At 40.8% G+C, this 21898-nt stretch overlaps 1 protein-coding gene across 1 annotated transcript in view; it reads left to right on the forward strand.

Annotated features, from left to right (window-relative positions):
- Positions 1 to 20709, forward strand: part of LOC128298283 (uncharacterized) — a 44345-nt gene extending 23636 nt beyond the window's left edge. The window contains exons 2-10 of the mRNA XM_053034028.1: positions 15621 to 15915; positions 15985 to 16691; positions 17327 to 17459; positions 17552 to 17776; positions 18985 to 19165; positions 19234 to 19488; positions 20002 to 20333; positions 20417 to 20589; positions 20656 to 20709. Of these exons, the coding sequence (XP_052889988.1) occupies positions 15621 to 15915; positions 15985 to 16691; positions 17327 to 17459; positions 17552 to 17776; positions 18985 to 19165; positions 19234 to 19488; positions 20002 to 20333; positions 20417 to 20589; positions 20656 to 20709 (2355 nt within the window). The remainder of the gene's footprint in view (positions 1 to 15620; positions 15916 to 15984; positions 16692 to 17326; positions 17460 to 17551; positions 17777 to 18984; positions 19166 to 19233; positions 19489 to 20001; positions 20334 to 20416; positions 20590 to 20655) is intronic.
- The last annotated feature ends 1189 nt before the right edge of the window (positions 20710 to 21898 follow it).

A 21898-nucleotide genomic window follows, 5' to 3' on the forward strand; every position in this document is an offset into this window, starting at 1 on the left:
CCGCATTGCTCGCTTTAAAGCGGTGTGTCTTTTATTTCCCCCCTTCATTGCCTACATGGAATGTGCATTGACATGCGCGACATTTTGCCATCTTCTATCGCAAACTTAAAGTGCTCATCACACGTGCAACGAAGAAATCGTTGTAAGTTGATGAGTTTATGGGTAGTAGAAACAGCGAAGCCACGACTCAGCACGATGCGGCTAATAGACTAATGGTTTGCGGACGTGCCAAGCGTACCGATTGATGTACCTTCAGTACTGCAGTGCGAGGAATATCTTTCAATTTGTCGTACAAAGTCAGTTAAGAAATTATCATTTTTTGTTATCTGTTTTTTCACAATAGACTATGAAGAAACAAACAAACTTAATTGTTTTATTAAAATAAATTTTTGTATTGGAGATATCAAACACTGATTGTGATTTCATTTAGTTTAGTCACTATATGGAATAAAAATAAAATCTTCTGAAGTGCAAAACAAATGATGATCCTTTATTTGCTTGAAAAAACGACAAAAACCATCCCTGCCGTTGAACATTGCATAGATACACCATGGAATTGGAAATAAATTAAAATGAAAGCATTCAATTACATTGCATTCAACGACAAACCGTCAAACAATTACACAACAGTCTTGGCTAGACGCTGCATCAAATGATCACGGTCGAATTGCCAATCGCTATCAATTGCCAAAGCCGAAGGAAAACGGTTTTCAGCGGTGCAGTCGCGTGTGCACATTCATCTGCAGCTTTTTCACCCATGCCAATGGCGCCATCAGTATCAACCAACTAATAAAGAAGCTTTTCCAGCTCGCTGTGCAGTTGGTCTTTTCCGATGTTTTTGTTATCGCGTACGGCGAATGAACTTTACCTTCAGTTTGAACATTGTTTGCGATACCAACCAACTTAACCGACCGTGGCCAATTACTTCCACTTCCCGAAACATCGGATGTCGAAGCATAAAGGTACCAGCGTCGTCCATTGAATGGAACCATTTTTCCGATTGGAAACCCCGCACACACATGCTACGAACACGGACCGGTGTCGGAGTGTTAACGCAAGCATCATAATTGGATCATCATCGGCCCCGGGGTGGCCGGGCAGGAAATCAATCAAACAATGGATAGTTTTTTCTTTTTCGTAAATGAAGAATCAACGTGAATAAAAAATAATGAAACGGTAGCGATTACGCGATTACCGTGGCCGATCCGTGTTATTGATGGCGCTGATGAACGTTTTGGGGGCAATCATAATGAAGAAAAATTAATTGAAAAAAGCAAACATACTGCCACCCGCACAAAGGTGGGAGAGTTTGATCATTGTGTGATCAAACAGTTGTATTACGAACTAAACCAAAAGTTAATTTCTTTATTTTAGTGGAATTGAACTTTAGACTTATTGTTTTAAACTTGTATGCTAAAATATACTGAAAACTACTTAGAGTTAAGTGTAATTACGACAAAAAGTCTAAAGGTGAAGATAAATAGGAGCATATACAGTTCGCAACATAATTATACTAATTTTTATTTTACTAACAAAAACTCTTTAGGGAAAACGTTCTGCCCGTTCTTGACCGAATAAAAAAACACACAAAATCTTGAAAAGACATCAACAGTTCCAGTTAGTTGTACAAAACAAAAAAATACTTTCCTTTTTAACCTTTTTTATAACTTTATTTAGTTCCGTTTTCGTCAGATCCCAATTTCCTCCATGTAATATAATTTTAGATATACTTATAGAAATAATTACATTGTATATATGATATTTTTAAAAATCTTGCAAAAATACCAGTAGCAATACGACTTGGCCGGTCTTCTTGAAAAAAAAATCCTATAATTTTAAGATATTTGTAGTTTGGTTAGTTTTTGAGTTAATTTCAAGCGTTTGATTTGTTTTCTTTTTTTCAAGAAACTGTACATCAACAGTCTTTTTTTGTTACACTGAATTTAGGATCGAAGTTTGAATGTAGAAATTTATAATTTTCCTAAAAATTTAAATAATAATCCTTATTTTGTTAGTCAATAATATGTTTCTTTTGCTTCTTAAGCTTCTTAAGCTTCTTAAGAATACCAATTTAATTCAATTTTGCTTTTCTTTATCTCCTCGTAGGTAAGTGGCCTGTTGCAGTATGTGCGGAAAGTACAAAACCAGCCTTTCAGGCCAACATTTCTGAAGGCTACTCCCAGGCTGACTAATTTCCCAGCCACATGTCATGGCTCAGGGTCACCGCTAGACGACACATAATGACATTTTCTTTTCCCATTGACCGTAAGCGACGCAAGAAAGGGTGAAGAAAAACGACAAACACCGTCATAATGGTAGAGTATCTGGTCGGAGGCAAGAGTTTTTTTTACCGCAGTTCATAAAATCAACATACAAAGCACACGAAAAGTGTCACCCATGGGGCTTTATGGCATTGCAAAATCAATCAGTTTCATTTTATTGGAGCACCGTTGCTGAAATGTCAAACCACACATGGGAAAAGCAATTAACAAGCGTGGATAATTACTTTTTATTTGATTTTGAATGCTTCACAGTAAAGGGAGCAGTTTTTGACCGAATCTTTTTGCTTGAAACGAAACAGGAATAGTATATTGTGTGTAAATGTACAACAAAATTATTTTTTTTTAAATTATTTTAAACCTTTCCTTAATACATATGGCAACTTACTTCAAGAATTTTCCGAACGAATAACCAAAAACTGAAAATGAGTTTATGTTTAAGTTTTCCGTTAGCCATAATAAGAAACCCTGTAACCCCATCTGCGACAGTTCCCTCCCGCTGCTGATCGTCTAACGCCCTCTAGCCAGTTGACCACCCAAGAAGCTGTGTGAACTAACCGAAACTGTAGGAAAAGAGCTTTTGTTTCGTGCGAAAACAACGAAACCTTTGCGTAATACTGTCAATCGCGCCGGTGGCTTATGGGTGAGAAAATAAAACAATATCCATACCACTTACAGCGTGGTAAGCAACGGTTCGCCTGATGAAAGAATTGAACTTCTGCCCGCCGTTACCGTTGGCCAGGACTGCTCAACAATATTGTCTCTTATGTTGCACTTAGAGAAGGTACTTAAAGACCACTGCGACAACAATTGTTGCAACAAAAAAAACCACCCTTCAAAAGGCCACCAAGATGGTGTTGATGGGAGTGTGGTCTTTTTGACATTTGTGCTTTATGTTTAGCTCGAAATGTACACTGAACTGATTACAAGATCCCTCCCGGTGTACCGTGTTGCAAAAGCGATCTGTTTTAGTCAATCGTACAGAACCCGCACCATTACACCTACCCATGCGCCTAAAAATCATCGCACAACGCTTCGCTCACTTCGCCTGCGGGTTGAATGCTCATAAACCGATGACAAACCCCGGACCGATTTTGGTCACGATCCAGATAGGTCAATAAAACTGTACATCTTCGCTGCCTGTCTCCGGCGGCAGAATTTATCCAAACGAGCTCCAATCGACCGAACCTGCATAAAGATCAAATAAAATTATAAATCGATCCTCCGGCACCGGTACGGGTCTCAAAAAATGCCACTCAATGCGCGCGCGGAAAGAGTGACCGGAATTTGCCACCACGATTGGTTGAGCCCCGATGTGACGAAAGAGATTCTTTTACCGCCACCATCATCTTTTCAAGGCGCTTTGGGCGATAGAATGTTTGATCGCACTGACGCTGAACCGGTGCCGCCTGCATTGTATTGGCGAACGCGATGACGTTCGTTCGGTTGCGGTTAGATCGATCGATGCGATTTTGTGAAATGTCAAATCGGTGCCGAAATCAACCGCCCACCAAAGAGTGGATGGATGAAATTAAGTTCAAGAATCACGCTTTCGCAATGTTGTTAAATATGAAATCCCAATTTCAGGCGAGAGTTTGACGGAGTGAGTCGATGCTATGCAAAACAACCACTAAGTCGATCGTTTCATTATCTTTCGTTCGATGCTATCGTTAATGCGTTATTATCGTTATTATCTTTCCGAACTAGTTGAAGTCCAAATTACCGTACGATCTAATGCGCCGACGATTTAAGGTACAACGTTTTAGGAAAATGTTTTATGAAGTTTTCAAGTCATAGTTATAGAAACAAGTTTTTAGTAATAAAAAATAATGATTGTTTTTTACCATCAAAATCATCTCATGCTTATCATAAAAGCCATCAATTTAGACAATACCTAAACAATTATCATTCTTAAAGTGAACAACGCGTTCATGTCAATAACAGCATTAAAATAGAAAATAAGAATTTTGGTAAGCTTCTCAAATATGTTAAGAATAAAACATAGTGCTAGAAACATAGTTGAAATTCAATATCTTCGTGCTAGTTATATCAACATGGGGAAAACTGATTACCACTTCTTGCTGGCCTTGCCTAAACTTCGGTAAGCTAGGCTTTAATAATCTACCATTGGAATGACAGCAAGTCATTTAACAAAATATTGGTTCCCAAATATGTTGAGTAAAGTTATGAATTTCATGCAAAATAATGGATTTCTTTTTTCTCAGTCTAAAACCAATATCTCAATAATATCTCTCTTTAGTTGTATGCAGATAGTGCCCTGGCCGTCACCGATTATCATGGTAACGCAGGAATTTTAACGTCATTTTATTATTTTTTTAAACAAAACTAGAAACATTATTGGGTTTAGATAAATGTGAAATTGAGAGGAATTAAAGAATTGTTTAGAGTTTGAGTTTGGGATCAAATTCGAGCAATCTGTGAGGTTTCTTCGATATTCATCTATTGGTATTTTCCAGAGACTTATGGAAGTTCTCATGTCCTGTGCTGGCCTGGAATGTAGTGAACATTAGGGTATCATTTATGCAAGAGAGGGGACAAAACAATGAGTGGACTATATTCCGTTTATTGGCTTCTTACTTCTCGACGGTTGGCGAATTACTGCCTTGCTCGTCTTCGCGACGTCGCTATAATAATTCACCTTCTTCACACAGGGTGACCCTTATTACTTTTTTCCAAAACTTCTTTACATTCATTATGATACATGCAAAATTACAGTCGATTATAGATTATAGAGTCGATTATAGATGCTTTTGAACATGTATTCTTGAGAGGACTCTGTGGTGCATTTATTAGTGTTGCCCGTTCCTCATGAAAGGACCACTAAAAATCCCAACCACATCAATTCTCTGGACCAAATTATACAATAAAAAGAGAGACTTTTTACAATATCAACTATTATGCATTATCAACTATCGTATACTTTGTTCTAATAGTTTGCATATGTTTGGCAAAACATTAGGACATCTACAGTTCCATTTGTCCAAATAGATATATTGCATTACACAACACTTAAAGTACAGCATGCATTATTCAACGTAGCACAGCTGCACTATGGTATAAGCCGCGTATTGCAGACAATCCTTAAAGACGACCCAGATCGTGAGAGAAAATTTTGTGTTCATTTTTTGAAGAAGATCCCATAAACCTGTCGCACTCAGTCGATACACAGCTCATGTTCTTTCGTATCAATAATTTACCAGTGTCGTGACATGCTTTACCTTACCCTTTAGACACCCAGACAAGCCCCTGCGGATGGGAAAACACAACACATTTTAGCTGAAGTTTCTGCTTGACATTAAATCAACCGCTTGCACGGGGAACTGGTTAAGATTTCATTACCCGGTACCTTCAGTCCGACGCGGATGCTTTCGGAGGATGAATCGGAGATATTTCGCTGCCAGCGTCAGAATGGGCACAATTAAATCTGGCAGTGTGAGGAATTTCAACAACAACCCTTTAACCAAATGTCATCGATTTTGGTTTGACTGGAGCAAGTGATGCTTGCATAAGTGGCTTCTCTATTAACGACAAAAAAACACGAACTAATAGACGGGCCGCACAAGGGCCAGAGTGTAATCAGATGTGTACATGAGCCGCACAATTCACGCTCATGACACATGCAAAACGAGTTCATTAAAATGGACATTCTGCTGCTGCGACATCACTGCTTTGCACTTCGTTAAACAGCCAATTGATAGAGGACGATCGGGGACCCTTTCCCTTCGAAGCGACAGCAACTCGCTCCAGTGGTTAGCGAGCGACATTGAGCAGCGAACATGGCCAACAAGGCTGCAACCGAAACATCGTTACTCTTTCACTTTCATCTATTGATTGTCAATCGCTGTGGGGAGCGATCGGTAACCAATGTTTGGCGTGTAAAATGGATCGTAACACCGTCCAAAGTGACATCAGCCAGTTGTAAATGTTTCCTTGAGGCTTAGTACATTCAACATAAAGTTCGAGTTGAAGAAGATAAAGTAATGAGGGATAAACAAAAATGGAGATTTGTTGTCCTTCACAGCAGGTCGTCTTTGAACGATACAGGATGGCATACTGGTGATCAGGATGTTATATTAAAATAATCACTGAGAATCTTAAAAAAAATCAAATGAAGATTTTGCAACCAAAAAACAATAATAAACTTAAGCTATTGTTTTGGAAAAACTGATTGGAAATAAAAGTCTAAATTACATTCGACTATTTAAAATTATTTACTTCCATATTTTAATTTAAAAGAGGATCATAAGATCTTTACTCATAAATGTTTTTAGCACATGCGGTATTTTTCTTCATCAGATTCCATGTTTTATTTTCTAAATTATTTTTCTATTTTCTGTTCAGTATTTTGTCAAATATATTTCAAGAGTTTTAAAAACCGATTTAAAACAGTTTTTGTGCTGTGAAATTATTTGAAAATAATAGACACCATAAATCGTGTTTCAATTACCAAACCAACCCACCGTTTACTGTTAACAACAATGGATCAGTCAGAGCACACCGCATACGGCACAAGTGTGAAGTGTGCGTCTGCGACTGCCTACAAAAGAATTCCACTTTGATATAAGATGCTGCACCCATATACCCTTCAGCGCGAGGCACTGTTGCGGATTTTTATTGCAAGGAATGTACCGATTCAGATCCCACTACAATTCCTGCTTCTCGCGCAACATTCTGGCCACCGCCACCGGTTGGTGAGGTCAAGTAGGAAGCCAAAAGCCACGGACAACGCAGATGCAGCCAAGCCCATCGATTGGGTTTGGTAGTAAGACAAAAGCGTACCAAGTATGCGTATTAAGCCCCTTTTCGCTTGGTTTACGTGTGGATTTGGTGGTGAAATGAGCAGAGGAAAACAGAAACAAAAGAGCGTAACGCCATCGGTTATGAATGAACAGTGAAGCTGCAGATTTCGGAGCTGTCAATAGTAGGCGGTTTTGCACGAGTTGTCAGTTTCCACCATACTGAATGCTCTTGGCGTGTTAGTGCGTGACGGAACAGTGGACATCATTGCGCTGTTAACGCAACCACTCGATTACGATACGTAAGAAGTATAGTTCAAACCAAATGGTCCGCTCTGCTGGTATGCAGAAGGGTGTGGAAGACAACCGCCGATACGGGCTAGGTATCCACTAGCAGCACTAGTGTCTAAGTGTATTGATTGCCGCCGATCTGACAGCAAGAAGTAAGAGCTACCTGTTAATGAACTGTCAGTGCTAGGGGAAGCTAATAACTTATAGGCAATCGTCAGTAATAGGCACGCCTTCGTTCACGGCAGCTAGAAGGCGTTGAGTGTGCCTCCACAACACAACAGTGATCGATTACTATAAGCGTCTTCGTGGATTGAAGGCTTCCGCTCGATCGAGAAGCTACAGTAACGTGCAATAAAACTGTATTTTCACACTTCCGTACAGCTTTTAACACCATGTGGCGATAAAGATCCCCCTGCCACATGCGAATTCTTCCACACCTTATTATTCGTACCTTAGCAAACCGATTGTCCATGTCCTTCGCAATACGCACAGTCATTCCCTTTACCACACTTTCAGAACTCATTTTGCAGCTCGAAATAAAAAAACACACTTTTGGAAACTTTCGTTCTTTATTGGCGATTGGAGCAGCTGAAGATCTGAAGTCTTTTGACCTCCATGCCTGTTCTGTGGCAACTTGAGCAATTAGAGTCCTCGTTTCCGACAGGAAACATTGTCCAATCTCGACAGTTCACTAATTAGGGATTGGCACGATGGAAAAACCGGCTCCAATCACACGAGTACCGAAGCATCGCATCATTCAAGGATCGTCGCACAAGCGGGTACAGTCACACAGTCGCATGGTGTCGGTCTGTTTGTGCTGTCAGCTTGCCTCTGCCTACCATTGGAGACGACGCTAGCCACTCAGCCACGCAACCGACACAATTGGGTCAGCTGGGAGCGTCAAGAGCATCTACCACGGCATCTTCCGCAGCAGGAATAGATCGAGTGTAGATCGAGGGCGATCGGTTCCATTCGATTAGCGGAAGGAATTCAGGTCACATGTTTAGAAGAGCTTCTTAAATGAGTACCGTACATGGGAAAAGAAGCAGCACGCACCCATTGTGGGTGCGTTGTGTAAGATGCTCTTCATGTGCCACGACAAAAGCTCGTCCATTTCTTGCGTTAAAGCACCATTTCTCACATTCAGCGTTAGCTTTGTGTTCTGCCGGCAGATAAAATCGACACGAAACAGTTTCTCTGCCAACAGCGACATCCCCGAACAAATCTTAATAGAATGGCAAAGGCCACGGCAATTTGTTCGCACCGTGCTTGGGCCACTTTCGAAATCTAATTATCGATCGACCACCGTGCAGGGGCGGTCATGTTTGTAAGACGCAAAAGAATTAAAATTGTTAGCTATTGCTCCACGTTCCGTCGTACGTGCCTGTGAATTCGATGTTCTCGTAAAACTATGTATCTTCACCTTCGATCCATGACCTTCAGGATCGCATGGGTTTGGTCATGCAAACTTTAATCTTTGAAAAGCGGGGCTCCACCAGAAAGAGGACATTTTCTCATAAAAAGGTATGTGTCATCATCATGCATTACGCCTAGAGAATAAATAATACCTTCTTCAAGGATCTCTCACCTGCCAAAATGCCATTTGTTTGCCTCTGCAACCAGGGATAATCTTCTACAACTGCATCCAGAGTTTTTAAAAAATTCTTCATGGAATTGCGTAGTTCCAAAGTAAACCAAACTATTCTATCAAACAAATATACTGTAACTATTCTTTACGTGTGAGGATTACAAAGCACAAAGCAGCAACTAAGCCAAGGTGAGTGTAATCACTCGTTGGTGACCGAATTTTACCACCGTGCTCCTAATGATATGTTGCAAAGTTGGTTGGCGTAAAATGATCAATTATTGACCTTGCAGTTAATAATTCAATAATTCATTCTAAGAATAAATGTCTAGCAGTTTTATTGACTTGGACATCAAAGTAAAAAATAATCATTATGTCCGCTTACCGGAAATAGCAGTTTCGGATAAATTCCTAAATCCCTAAATAATGTCTAAATAATGTCCTAACACACTGTTTTGAGGTATTATATGAAAACGCATTATGTCTAATTCAAGGCCAATAGAATCTTTATTGGTTTCATCACTTGTCCGCGTTCAATTAAAAGCAACCAACACAATTATTGCGATCCCTTCACACCATCTCCATAAAAGGATCGAACGATCTGCATGCAACATTCCGTCGCACATTCGATACACGATGCATCTGGCACGGGTGAGGTGAGATGCATCGAGAATCTGTTTTACTGTCAGGCCACCCACATCTCTCGATTCCCCCCCTGTAGTTCCAGCTGAATCATCCGGTTTCGCAACTTTCGCTAGCATAAAAAACAACACACACAAACCCAACTCAATTTCCAACCCCCGCCGTGATTGATGAGAGCGATTTTACGCGCCGTAAAGGTGCGCTCGGTAAACCTGTAAGCATTCTTCTGCACACACAGGCGCACGATTGCTGTTCGAGGCAATAATTAAGCGTCCCTTAACGAATGCGAAAGGTGAGGAAGGAGTGTTCCTTGTCGCTGGTTCCGCGTTGCTCACCTCGAACGTAGCAGGTGCCACATTACAAGACGATCGCGATCGTATTTTACAATCGATGCGGTTTCGATCTTAGAGCGCCAGTGGATGACAGCAGATACCGAAGGAAGGGATCGTGATGGGTACGGACTGTCATCGTGCGCTAACATTATGGTGCGTTAGGACCATCTCCAGGGCCACTGTACGCAAAGAAGGATTGGTATGGCTTATGAATGAAATGGATAGAAGACACCATGAACGCGATCTAGTTTAAACAACAACGAATCGAATACTAACAAAACATTTATTCTAAATGCAGACAAAACATATGTCAGAGCGTATGGCACTTTATCATCTTCGAAGTTCGGTTTGAACGCCAGACATTTTTTGATTGTTTGTTTCATTCCTATGTTGATTGTACTCAGTACACTGCACTGTACTGAGATAGACATTATTGACAAAATACGGTAAAATACGTAATTTTTATTGTTAGTTTCTTTACTCACCGACAGAACATTAAAATACTTATTTGAGGCAAATATTGTAGAGAGTGGATTATACAAACAATGGACAATTCTCGGCCTGCCAGATGACGTTATAAGGGCTCAGAAATTTGATAGACCTTACAAAAATATAAGATTATTTCATACGTATATTTTGAAAAATATCATATGGACACGAATTGTGTCCTATACAACTGCGGGTACCTTTAATTAAAATTCGCTAATGGAGGCATTTGCAATAAAGAGTTTTTCAACACGCCCTAGACCTGACTTTTATCCAGACGCCACAGCAACATGAGCAGGCTATATAACTTAAAGAATTTATGAAAAAACTCATAGCTCCAGCAGCTTTGGGTTAATTTTGTGTTTGGCTTGTTCGTGAGAAATTAGTTGGTGGGTTATTTAATGTAATTATTAAGTTGTCTATATCAAGCATCTAGGGTCGTCAAGCCTTAGAGACCATAATGAACAGTATGGTTGTGATATGAAGTGATAAGTTTTAATTTGTAATAGTTTTTGAACGTTTTTGAAGGATCGAATCCTTCCTTGAGGAATAATAAATACAATAGATGACCAAATGCTATTGCAGAATATGTTAAAACATTGTCCATTAACTCCAACAGTGCGTTATTTTATATTATCCACCAATTTCTGAAGTTGATGGAAATAACTAAATGAATATACTGCACGTTATCAACAACTTAAAAATATTATTTTTTAATGTTTACAAAACTGTTGTAGAAAACAACATATTGTTTATTTCTCTTTTTAAACTTTCAAAGGTAATTTTAACTTTTAAATTGGAAGGATAAGTCTTTAAAAAAAATAATCATGACATTTTTAAATACCACCATATAAATATTATTTATTTATATTTGCATTATGACGGCTTTCGCCGTATTATCGTTATATAAATATGCGTTATCTATTTTTTTGTATCAACTTATTTTACTACTTAGCTGGATAGATAATCGTTGCTACGGGGGATTGTTCTGGATGGGATTTTCTTCCGGTCCGTTCGTGTGAAGACCGGCGCCGCTACGATTATGTCACAAGGCCGCCTGTGAATATGCGTTATTCCAGAAAGTATGAGTATGAGTTCAGAAGTAGCGATAACGTTCAGTATGAAAATTACGAAATAAGAGCATAATAAATAAAAAAAAAATTGAAACAAATTAATTTCTGATAACTGCATTACACGTATCAGCGTAACCCTGTCTAAACCATTTTGTTTTCCTTCCTATCGTCATCTAACCGCCTTTCAAATCCCCTCACCAAACATCTCTCACTTTCGCACTTTCGTTTGCGATCCATGCGCAGTGTGTTGCATCGTTAGAAGCGATACGTTGGTGTAATTGCTACAATCAATCAGAACCATCCCATTGGATGCTTTCCATTTCCTCGTAACACAGATGGGGACTCAACTCTACTCGACTTCCATAGGGAAAAATCGAAATGGATAGGAACGATAAGGAAGAAGGCATGATGGAGGTTGTTTCCTTTCAACGCCTTCCCGGTGTTTGATTACGTTAGCACCATTGCGACCGTACTCGAGGGCAAAAGCGTCGAGTGTTGCCGTTCACTCAACCTCCCATATGGTTGGATGGCGCTGGCCACATGACCGAAAGGCACATTGAGTAAGGAATTCTGGAATTTAAATCCCAATTTGTTTTTATTTATTGGTTTGATTTGTGTGATTTGTTCAGACACAGAACTACTATATTACCCGAATAAGATGTGAAACTTAAAAAAATGCCAAATTTTTACCTAAATAAAATCCACCTTTAGCGCCCACAGTGCGCTTTGCCGTTCATTTGACGGATTTAACACGCTCCACAAACCCAACATGAAGTCTGCTACGACGGGCCGCTTCCAAGATTAATGCAAATACATTACCCGTAATGCGATGCGATTAGACTGATTAGATTAGAGCGCGTCTACTTTGCGCTCACGACCATAGCAGACGCGCTTCCCGGTTCGGTCCCAAACGGCCCCGTCGGTCAACATGGGCCGAGTCCGGTGAGTCGAAGAAAATGGAGTCAATTTTGCATTTCCGCTGCTGCTCGATGGTGTCGCCGGGCGTTGGGCCAAACGACAGTCAATTAACAGCTTGACTCTTTTCGAGCGGCGAGTTTCCGATGAAATAGAATCATTAGCCCGTTGACATGGTTGGGTTTTTGAATCGAAGCAGGATAACGATCCGGGCGCACCAGTTCGGAGACGAAAGTGGAAGAGAACTAACCGGGCAATTGGGGAACATCGTGTGTCCGGATATCGTGTTCGTGTCTCAATGCTCGACAAGTCAATTCATTACGTAGGATTAATTTTTACTGCCACATTGATCGATGATCCGCATCGGAGTTCGACTGAAGAGAAGCAGAAGCAGTCTTTTGCCTTTTTTTTTGAAGAGGGTGAGATAATGGAGTGTCTTTGAAACTTAAAGCATTCATTTTTCAAGCAAACAATTGTAAATGAATGAAATTAGAAGGCACACATTGTGGAGTTTAGTACTTTTGTTTACTTTGACAATTGTGGGCTGAATTTCAAACGGTTCCAGAAACAAGGCAGAACAAATTGAATTAATATTCACTTCTTATATCGATTGTTCAAACAAAGTGAAAAAAAAACAATGTTTGTTTATTTTTGTTATTAACAGAAGCATAGAAAAAATTTTCTAATGCGAAAAGCAACAAAACCATACTCTTTATTTATGTCATACCAACTGTTTAAACACATGCGGAAAGGCATTACCAGTTTTGTTGCTGTTTTTACCCCCCATACCCAGGTGGTAAATGATTTAACTGATAGCAAATCTTAAAACTTAATCCAGTTGCTCGATACCGATCCAGTTGTCGAGCAGAGTGTATCAGTACATTGAGCTTTCGTCGGCATCCGCACAGCAACTTCGAAGCACATTCGAATTGTGCAATCAACTACACAACACGCTGAGTGTATGGGTTTGCGTTGCGCACATATGTTTAATAATACGTGAAATATTTGTACTTTTTCTTATATTTTCTGGTCGTTTATATTATTTTTAAATTAATTTCAATAGTAGCCTACAAGCTTTTCTAAAAACGCTGTAACCTTTATCCAGGGAAATAATTGAACGTCAAACTGGAATACGTCATTATGCTGCAGACGTCACCACGTTTGGTTTGTAAAGAATTCGCCCAAATCTTAAGAAATGGTATACCATTTTTTTAAGGATAAAACAGTAATTATAGTAATTCTTCATAGAATTGAGGATTAATTACCATTAATGTAAGAGATGCTTAATTTATAAATTGGGTAGCTCGGTTGTGCATTGGTAGCGGCACCGGTAGTCACTCGACAGGACCGGTACAAAATCCCACCCGGACCAATCCCCTGGACGCAAAATAGCAAAATAATGCCGGAAATAGCAGACTCCCAACAACCTCTTCAGGTTGTTGTGCCAAAAAAGAGCAATTTACCGATAACGAGGAAATAAATTAGAAATGGGTTTTAATAATTCAATAATCTAACCAGTTATGTTTTAAAGCAATAAATTTAATTCATGGCTATTGTTTCATACGTTTCACTCACTAATGAACAATTCACCGTTCCGATAATCATGGAAAGGATTACCTGTTTTTCGGGTCTTTGAAGTTTTTATCGTCTTCTTTTTTTTTTATTTACTCTGGAACGGCCAGGCCGTATTGCTTTTTTTTATCGTCTTCTATCATTGGAAAACTTCCACAAAAAAAAATCGATAACGCTACCAATATCAATGTATATAACGAAAGAATGTTCAGAATTATAAACAAGCGCTGTTTGCTTTGTGCTGTAACTGAATTGTTGCGCTAAATGTGGTTCCAAATTATTTGAAATCATCACCACGTGACATTACAGCCATTACCCATGCTGCCCATGCTCGAGATTCCGCCTATCAACAAAACAATAAAAATGTATTGCTACTTAGAAAACCTAAAGTATCCTTACCTCGCAAAATATCCTACCTCAAATCGCTTAAACTACGTAAATTGAGAACTGCGTAACTATATCATACCTTTAGGAGTTGATTCTTCGTTTAACAGCATATCACATTGACGTTTTATTTTTATTGTATAGAATGGCACCCCAGGGAGTCTCCGTCTCCAGTGGAGTCCCTCTAATGATCCTCGTTCACCAGCCTTTACATCAGGTTTTTAAGATATTCTTCTTGTTTGGAGCCCCTAGTAGCATGGTGGATAATTTTCCGTGATGGATAATCTACTCAGGATTCACGTTCTCGTTACACAAAGTGCTCTGGAGAGCGACATGCAATCGAAGAGAGAAATAGATGTAACAACCGCAACATTTCTCAATGCATAAATTTTGTTCTTAACTTTAAAAAATACTCACACTTTATCCATTCCTGTACTTGGAGATGTTCTTTCCTTTTCTTCTATCAGTTATACTATCAATTCTCAGCATTTGGCGTGTGTTTGGGTCCGATTTACGAAGATTTACGGCCGTGAAGTGCGTATTACCAATCAACAGTTTAGCCACCAGCTGTCCAGACTGATTGTATATATGAACGATAATATGCATACCTGCATATGCATAGCGTATTTTTCCCATCTAGTAAAGTTTCCACAAACATCCATTTCACAATCAATCAATTTGTGCTGCAAGGATGTTCAGCTATCATTTTTAATGCATTGAAGAAGGATTTTATCTTCCAAATGAGTTGAAACGTTCCTGAAAATAAACGATAAGTTTGCAGGACAGGATAGTTTTGCGTTGACAGATAGAATCCACACACAGCTCAAAACTGTGTTGTGCTCAAACAAACATAACAGTTATGCAGGAAAAATAGTCTTTTGTTTTCTGTTTTCTTTTGTTCTAGTAAACCAATATCTCAAATTTTCAAATCTCAAATGGTTGTATAGACAAATACAGAGATGGTTAGCTAAGACCTTTTGAGGAACTAGTGTCAGAAGAAAAAAAAGATTATACATAGAAGCAGCAATCTATTCTAATAGATTGAAAAAAGTATAAGTCCAACTCCGGATCGCGTGAGTCTTTCGTAAAATGTGACACAGCTCATCTTCACATATTTCGCATACAAGAATTACTCTGCTATACACGTGAAGATAACAAAAACATGTGATCCCGCTGTAGGTGCGTCGGAGAGATATTATATTATAGAGATATAGAGATATTATGACGGTCAATATCTCTTATGTTTTGAACGTTATTTCTTTATTTGAGTAATCATTAATGTTTCTTAATATTGTTTTCTCCAGGGCACACCTTACAGTGGTTACACGGCGGCTTCCACAGACTGTGCCAACACGTTACCGTCGTCACCCTCACCCACCTCAATCGGCAGCATTCACAACCGGCAGAGTTTCAACTTCTGGAAGGCCGGCTCACAGACACCCCTGTCCGCCTCATCCTCCAGCAGTTCCTTCTTCCGGCCAAATCAGCGTTGCCTGATGTACAAGATACTCAAAGTGATCTGGCGCTACATAAAGTGGCCGCTCGGGTTGCTGATGATTTGCGGTTTACTAGGTCTAGTGGTGTACTTCCTGGTCGTGGGTAAGTAACTTCGGAACGCACAACATTTCGGTTTGGTTTATTCCCCTAATGCCATGTATGTCCTTACAGATCGTGATATCATGAGTAGCGGATTGTTGGGCGAGGATGGATACGAGGTGGATGAGAATTTGTCAATCGATTTTAACGATTTCACCAGCACGAATGATCTGCACTTTGACCATCGTTTCGCTCAAGGAGGCACCCCAAAGGAGCCCAAGTCAAAGGACCCACAAGGACCGGGCCGAACAGTGGACACAAAGTTTTCGTTCGGTCTGGACAACGATCTGCTGGCCGTGTTTGGAACGCACGCGAAGAAACCTTCCTTTGAGTGGCCCACGACGGCATCCACGACCAGTGCGTCCCACGACGCGGACCGTCAGCGCACGGAGAGCGCGAGCGAAGAGCTGCCGGCACTGGTGGTCAAAGTGACGGATGCGCCGATTCGCAAGACCAGCACCATCTCGCTGAAGGACTACACCAAGGCACGCGTTGTGTTCGATGATGAGGACTTCCTCGACGCAGACGACGGTCAAGGTCGTACGCAGCAGGCACCGGTGCATCCGGAAGGCACGACCAAAGCTTACCAGCCGGGATACTCGATCGACCCAGCATCGGCCGCGATTCAGGTGGGAGTCCGGGCCGATCCGGCACGTGGGACGGAGGTGCGGGGATTCACCTCCGGCCATCAGAACAATTTTGGCGTCCCGATCGAGGAGGACGAGCGTATGTTGCGCAAGCTGAACGACCAGCTAATGCAACTGGAGCACCAGAGAGAAGTGAATTGACGTTTCATATTGTTTGTTTCCCGTGCTGGGTGTTGCTGCCGAGCTTGGGGTTTCTCTTTCTTTTTTACTTTCTGTGTTGAGTAACATCTCTGCGTTGCTTTTGCATGTTATATTGAACATTCGGAGTCCGGAACGTTAACAAGAAGACTTCGGGGAACTGGCGTCTAAAGCTTTCAACTCACTTCAAACTCACTTGTTACTTTTCACGAAAATTTCTCGGCACTCGTTTGGACATTAATTCCAATGCAAACTTTTCCCATTTTTTGAGCAAAAAAAAAAAACGAGAATTGTCTGCACACACTACCGGAAACCATGGGCTATATAGCCTGTCAAACACACTAAAACACAAACTTGCATGGCTACTTAGGACACTAAAGGCACTAAGGCACGTTTTCCAAATTTGCATGCCAGTAATGATGAGTGTTTGTTCAAAATGACGAACAAAATGGCGTATTTAATTCCGGTTCATCGTAGTGCGTGGGTTTCTTCGGGTGTTGTACGACTGTTGTGCACTGAATGATATTCGTTAATTGCTTCCATTTTGTTAACTATTACACAATTATGCATAAAATAACACTTGGCTACCGTTGTAATCTAACCATTCTGTTGATTTATTCACACGCTAGAAAAATGTTACCACTCCGTCGGCGACTACCGACTCAAGTCTCTACAGGACGAAGGTGTCCCCGACGCTACCGATTCTGTCACGCTTTGAGATCACCACCGAAGGATTGAAACGGTTTAACATTTCCGAAGAAGGTAAGTCATAGGAAATTGTGCGCTTCTGCAGAAAGAACCTGACTCCCATTCCACGAAGTAGTTCATCGTTTATACTCTTCTGTTCCTTACAGGTATCTGCCAATCCACATCTCTTTCGCTTTGCAGAGGAATTCTACCGTATGATCTCACGGTTTCCACAAATCGGCAACTGACTCCACTCGAGCACGACCACTTCCAGTATTTGATCAACTCTAAGTGTTCGATACGCGTTGCAGAATTCGTGTGTCTCGTGCTGGAACCGGAATGTCGACCAACACGCATGGGGACACTAGCACCGTGCAAGCGAATTTGCAAATGTACGTATGGACATCGTTTTGAATGGGGTTATCAGTCAGTCTTTTATTGATTATTGTATTAAATGGTGCCCCCGAAAGTATAAGCACGATTTAAAAGTTAGACAAAAAAAACCTGTTCCAGAAACTTTATGTTTATTTGATAAATACAGTTTATGGTATGTTTTGGAATATTAAAAAAATTAAAAATAGTTCAATCGTACGCTAATGATGATGATCGTGTCTTTGACATAGCAAACATAGGCCAAATCCGGCCAAAACAACTCTGGACTAGCATGTTTTCGTATCATGGGCAGCAAACGTCGATTCAAACACTCTCGGATCTAGGAATCGGTTCTCATCGTCTCCGTTGTCACTAAACGGTTCAGACATCATACCGCATTCGCAAATGGCTTGCCACAACATCGCCTATTTTCAGAATTTTTCGGAAAATATAGATTCTTCGGCTTCTTCGACGCCCTGGCTTGCAGGCACCGTGTAATATTGACCCCCCAGAAGAGTTTTCAAGTCAAAATTTACGTACGACTCATCATCCATCACGATGAGTATTGGCGACACAGCAGCTTGTCGTACAGCTTCCGAGCCCGACATTTATCGCATGCGGCCTGTTTTGTAATCCGTTTCGGTTTCTTTTGTTTTTTATACGTTTTTAAATTCAATCTTGCCTTGGCACGTTAGATACGTTTAGTTACGTTTTGATTTACCCAGTTTTTGAGCCACATCGCGAATGGAACTTTCCTTTCTTTGCTTGAACGCTTTTGCTATGTCCCGGTCCAACCGCTGATCGACAGGACCAGGATTTTGGCCACTTTTCGGCGTATTCTCGAAGCTGGACTCTTCTCGAAACTTTTGGATGGCGGTTCGTACGGTTCCGATACTCACACCTTCCGAATTCGCTAATTGACTTAGCGAAATGTTAGGTGTCGAGCACCATTTGTGCAGAATGGTTTTGCGCTTTTCGACGGAAATGCCTCGCATTTCAACAGACGCTATTGAAAAAATAGTTTTAATGCATTAGCTAGTAGCTCCGAATGTAAACAATCAAGCATATCAAGAATCAGCTGTTTTACGTCATCCGTTTACTAGATACGTCATTTAGAAATTGTGGTTATACTTTCGGGGACACCCGTTAGAGCTAAATAATGTTAAGTGTAATAATACACAAGTCTAAGTTCTGACTTAAAGTTACTAATAACATGCACATCTTTTAGCAATTTTGGAACCGTGTGCCCACATCATTGCAAGTTCGGAAGCGCTAACGGCGACTTTCGATTGCGATAGCTACCCGGACTCAGACGATCGGAACGTTTGCGAAGATCCAACGCGATTAGGCCAGTGCTATGCCAACGAGTTCCGGTGTGCCGATTCTAGCTGTATACCGCTGCAATGGAAGTATGTTGTAGAACTTTATCCTTTCTAGTAGAACTGGGCTTTCACATCGCCATCGGTCCTTATTGCAGGTGCGACAACATCAAGGACTGTCACGGTGGTGAGGATGAGTCAGATTGTAAGCAGTGCGAACGGGACGAGTATCGATGCATGTCGAATGACAAGTGTATTCCGGACAAGTGGCGATGCGACCAGTACGAAGATTGCCCGGACGCATCAGACGAGCTGGATTGTTACTACGACGAACCAACGACATTCCCAACGGCTTACGGTAGCCAACGGGAGTATCCCTTCGTGCAAGTACAGGTTCCCAACAGTCCGAACGGGTAAGCGAATGGGTGATGGGCAGTGCGCTGGGCGCGCTTGCTGTTGTTGTGTAGCTGTAGACAGGCACCAGGACCTTGACACAACGGACATGCACCGTGTTGAACGTTTGGACGGAACTTCCTATTGCACCGTAGAGTACCTGCACAAACCACGAATCACAATGCACATTGAATGGAGAGGGAGGGTTGATGAAGAAAACCGAGATGTGTTTGATTGTATATCTATTTCTCCAAGCTTTCGACATTTGGGACAGTACGGGACACAGGTGTTGCTACTAGTAAATGTGTAGGTGACGGTGACGCTACTAGTGGCATGAATCTGGTAAGAAACTCACATAGTACTTTTATGGACGATGATGCTCCACGACTGCGGACACTTTGTGCCTTGTTCGACAGCTTTCCGGCGTTGCGTGATTTCTGTTTCCCACTGCTCTTTTGGGAAACAGTTTAGGTTAAGCACAGCACTGTAAGTGTTCTACTGCGCTTTGACAACTAATTGCCATCTCCTTGCAGTCGTCCGTACATAACGATCACGAATGAAGATCGTTCCCATTCGGAGGGACATCGAAACACTCAGGAAACCGTCCCATCCGGTGCACGGGAGTACGCGAACTATGACACCTCAGAAGAAGCTGAAGAAGGTGACAAGTACGAACCAACAGCGGCAGAGAACGCCCCATTCGTGAATCGACACCGGAATCGTACTAAGGACGGCAACGACGATGAAACGACTGCTATTGCTGAAGGCACGGATGTGACTACCACCGTTCGGTCGAGGGGAAAACCGATCGAGGATCAAACAGAAGCCGAAACAAGCCGTACAATATCGGTGCCAAAGTCGTTAGGTATCCAAAGCGACCAACAAAGCGTAAATCCGGAGAGACGAAACAGCTTTTAATTTTCTTTCCACCGGACGTTGGTTTTTCAGTGAACTTTCAGGACAGTAAGGAAATCATGATGACGTCCGATTCGGAGAATGATTTCAAGATCAGCAGCACCAGCCGGGATTTTCTAACGACGGCCCATGTGTCCCCGTGTCCGGAGGGTGAGTTGCGCTGTGTCAGTGGTATCTGTATATCCGTCAGCCAGCTGTGCGATCGGGTAAGGCGGTTCGAAATGTGGACATTTGAGTACATGATTAATGATTCCGTTTATGTTTTTGTGCAGGTCGCTGACTGTGCCGATGGAGCTGATGAGGCTGGATGCACCTACAAGGAATAGAAGAAAGAAGCCAATAGCGCGTTTTACTAATCATCTGTCAGCGATGTAGATGTTTGATTTTTTTTGGGCTTCTGCCAGCGATATCGTTAAACAAACACTGTTGTTTGATTTTTTTTTAATTGTTGATTCGTGTTAAAAACGCATATAGGAATATCACTCGGAACTCAACATTCGTTGTACCATCCGCAGAAGAGCAATCGCAATGCAGCACCTCATGATGATGCGAATCGTCTGCTTCCCACAACAGCAATGGGTTAATATTCATTTTAATCGTTAAAGAACACACGTTCAACACACTTTCATCGTGTAGAAGAATGAGCGCGCACAGATATCAACGTCCGTTACCATCATTTTTAAGACAGGGCTGTTTTATTACCACTGTAATGCAAGATGGTTGCATTCCCATTGTATGTTCGTTACAATCGTCATTCGTGCTAGAATTTAGGAAAAGTTTCATCTTTGAGCTTTGTACATAGAAGACACTATTTGACACTCATTTCATTATTATCACTCTCGAGAATCTATTGTAAATGTTTTATCTTTATCAGTTAATAAATACAGTGAAATTAATGCATTGTTTGTTGTTTTTTGACGTGAAAGTTCTGAAAGGAGAGCTCTAGAAGGGATTATTTTTTTGTGGTCTCATGTGCAGCTGGCAGCAGCTATTACAGTTTCTATTACGATAAAGCACGTTAATTTTTCAACAGTCAATATTAATTATGGTTTCGGTCTGATATATGCCTGTATTATGGGTTCGGTTACGACTGATTGAATAACAGTTATATCGTCTTGAATTTCGACCAGCCTGTATGTGTGCATGTATGATCAACAATATAATATTATTGTAACTTACCGATTTGTTCAAATATGAATAGCATTACGTCCCTAATTACCAAATCGTTTCATCTTTTGATAAAAATGATTTTATTGTTTGTTTGAAAAAAATATAGTATCAATTATATATTAATATACAACAATAATTGTTTGAACGGAAAATGTATTAACGTATACGAAAACATATGTTATGATATTACGAAAGCATTAGTGAGTCATAAATATTTTGATTTCGTTGAGTTGAGCCAAAACTTCGATTCCGGTTTATGTTTAACTGCTTAGAAAAGCTTTATTTCCAAACTGAGACCGTCGGGTCACAGTCAACAACACAGAATGTCATTTAATAAATGATATT

This window comes from Anopheles moucheti, chromosome 2, assembly GCF_943734755.1.
Source record: "Anopheles moucheti chromosome 2, idAnoMoucSN_F20_07, whole genome shotgun sequence".
NCBI lineage: Eukaryota > Metazoa > Arthropoda > Insecta > Diptera > Culicidae > Anopheles > Anopheles moucheti.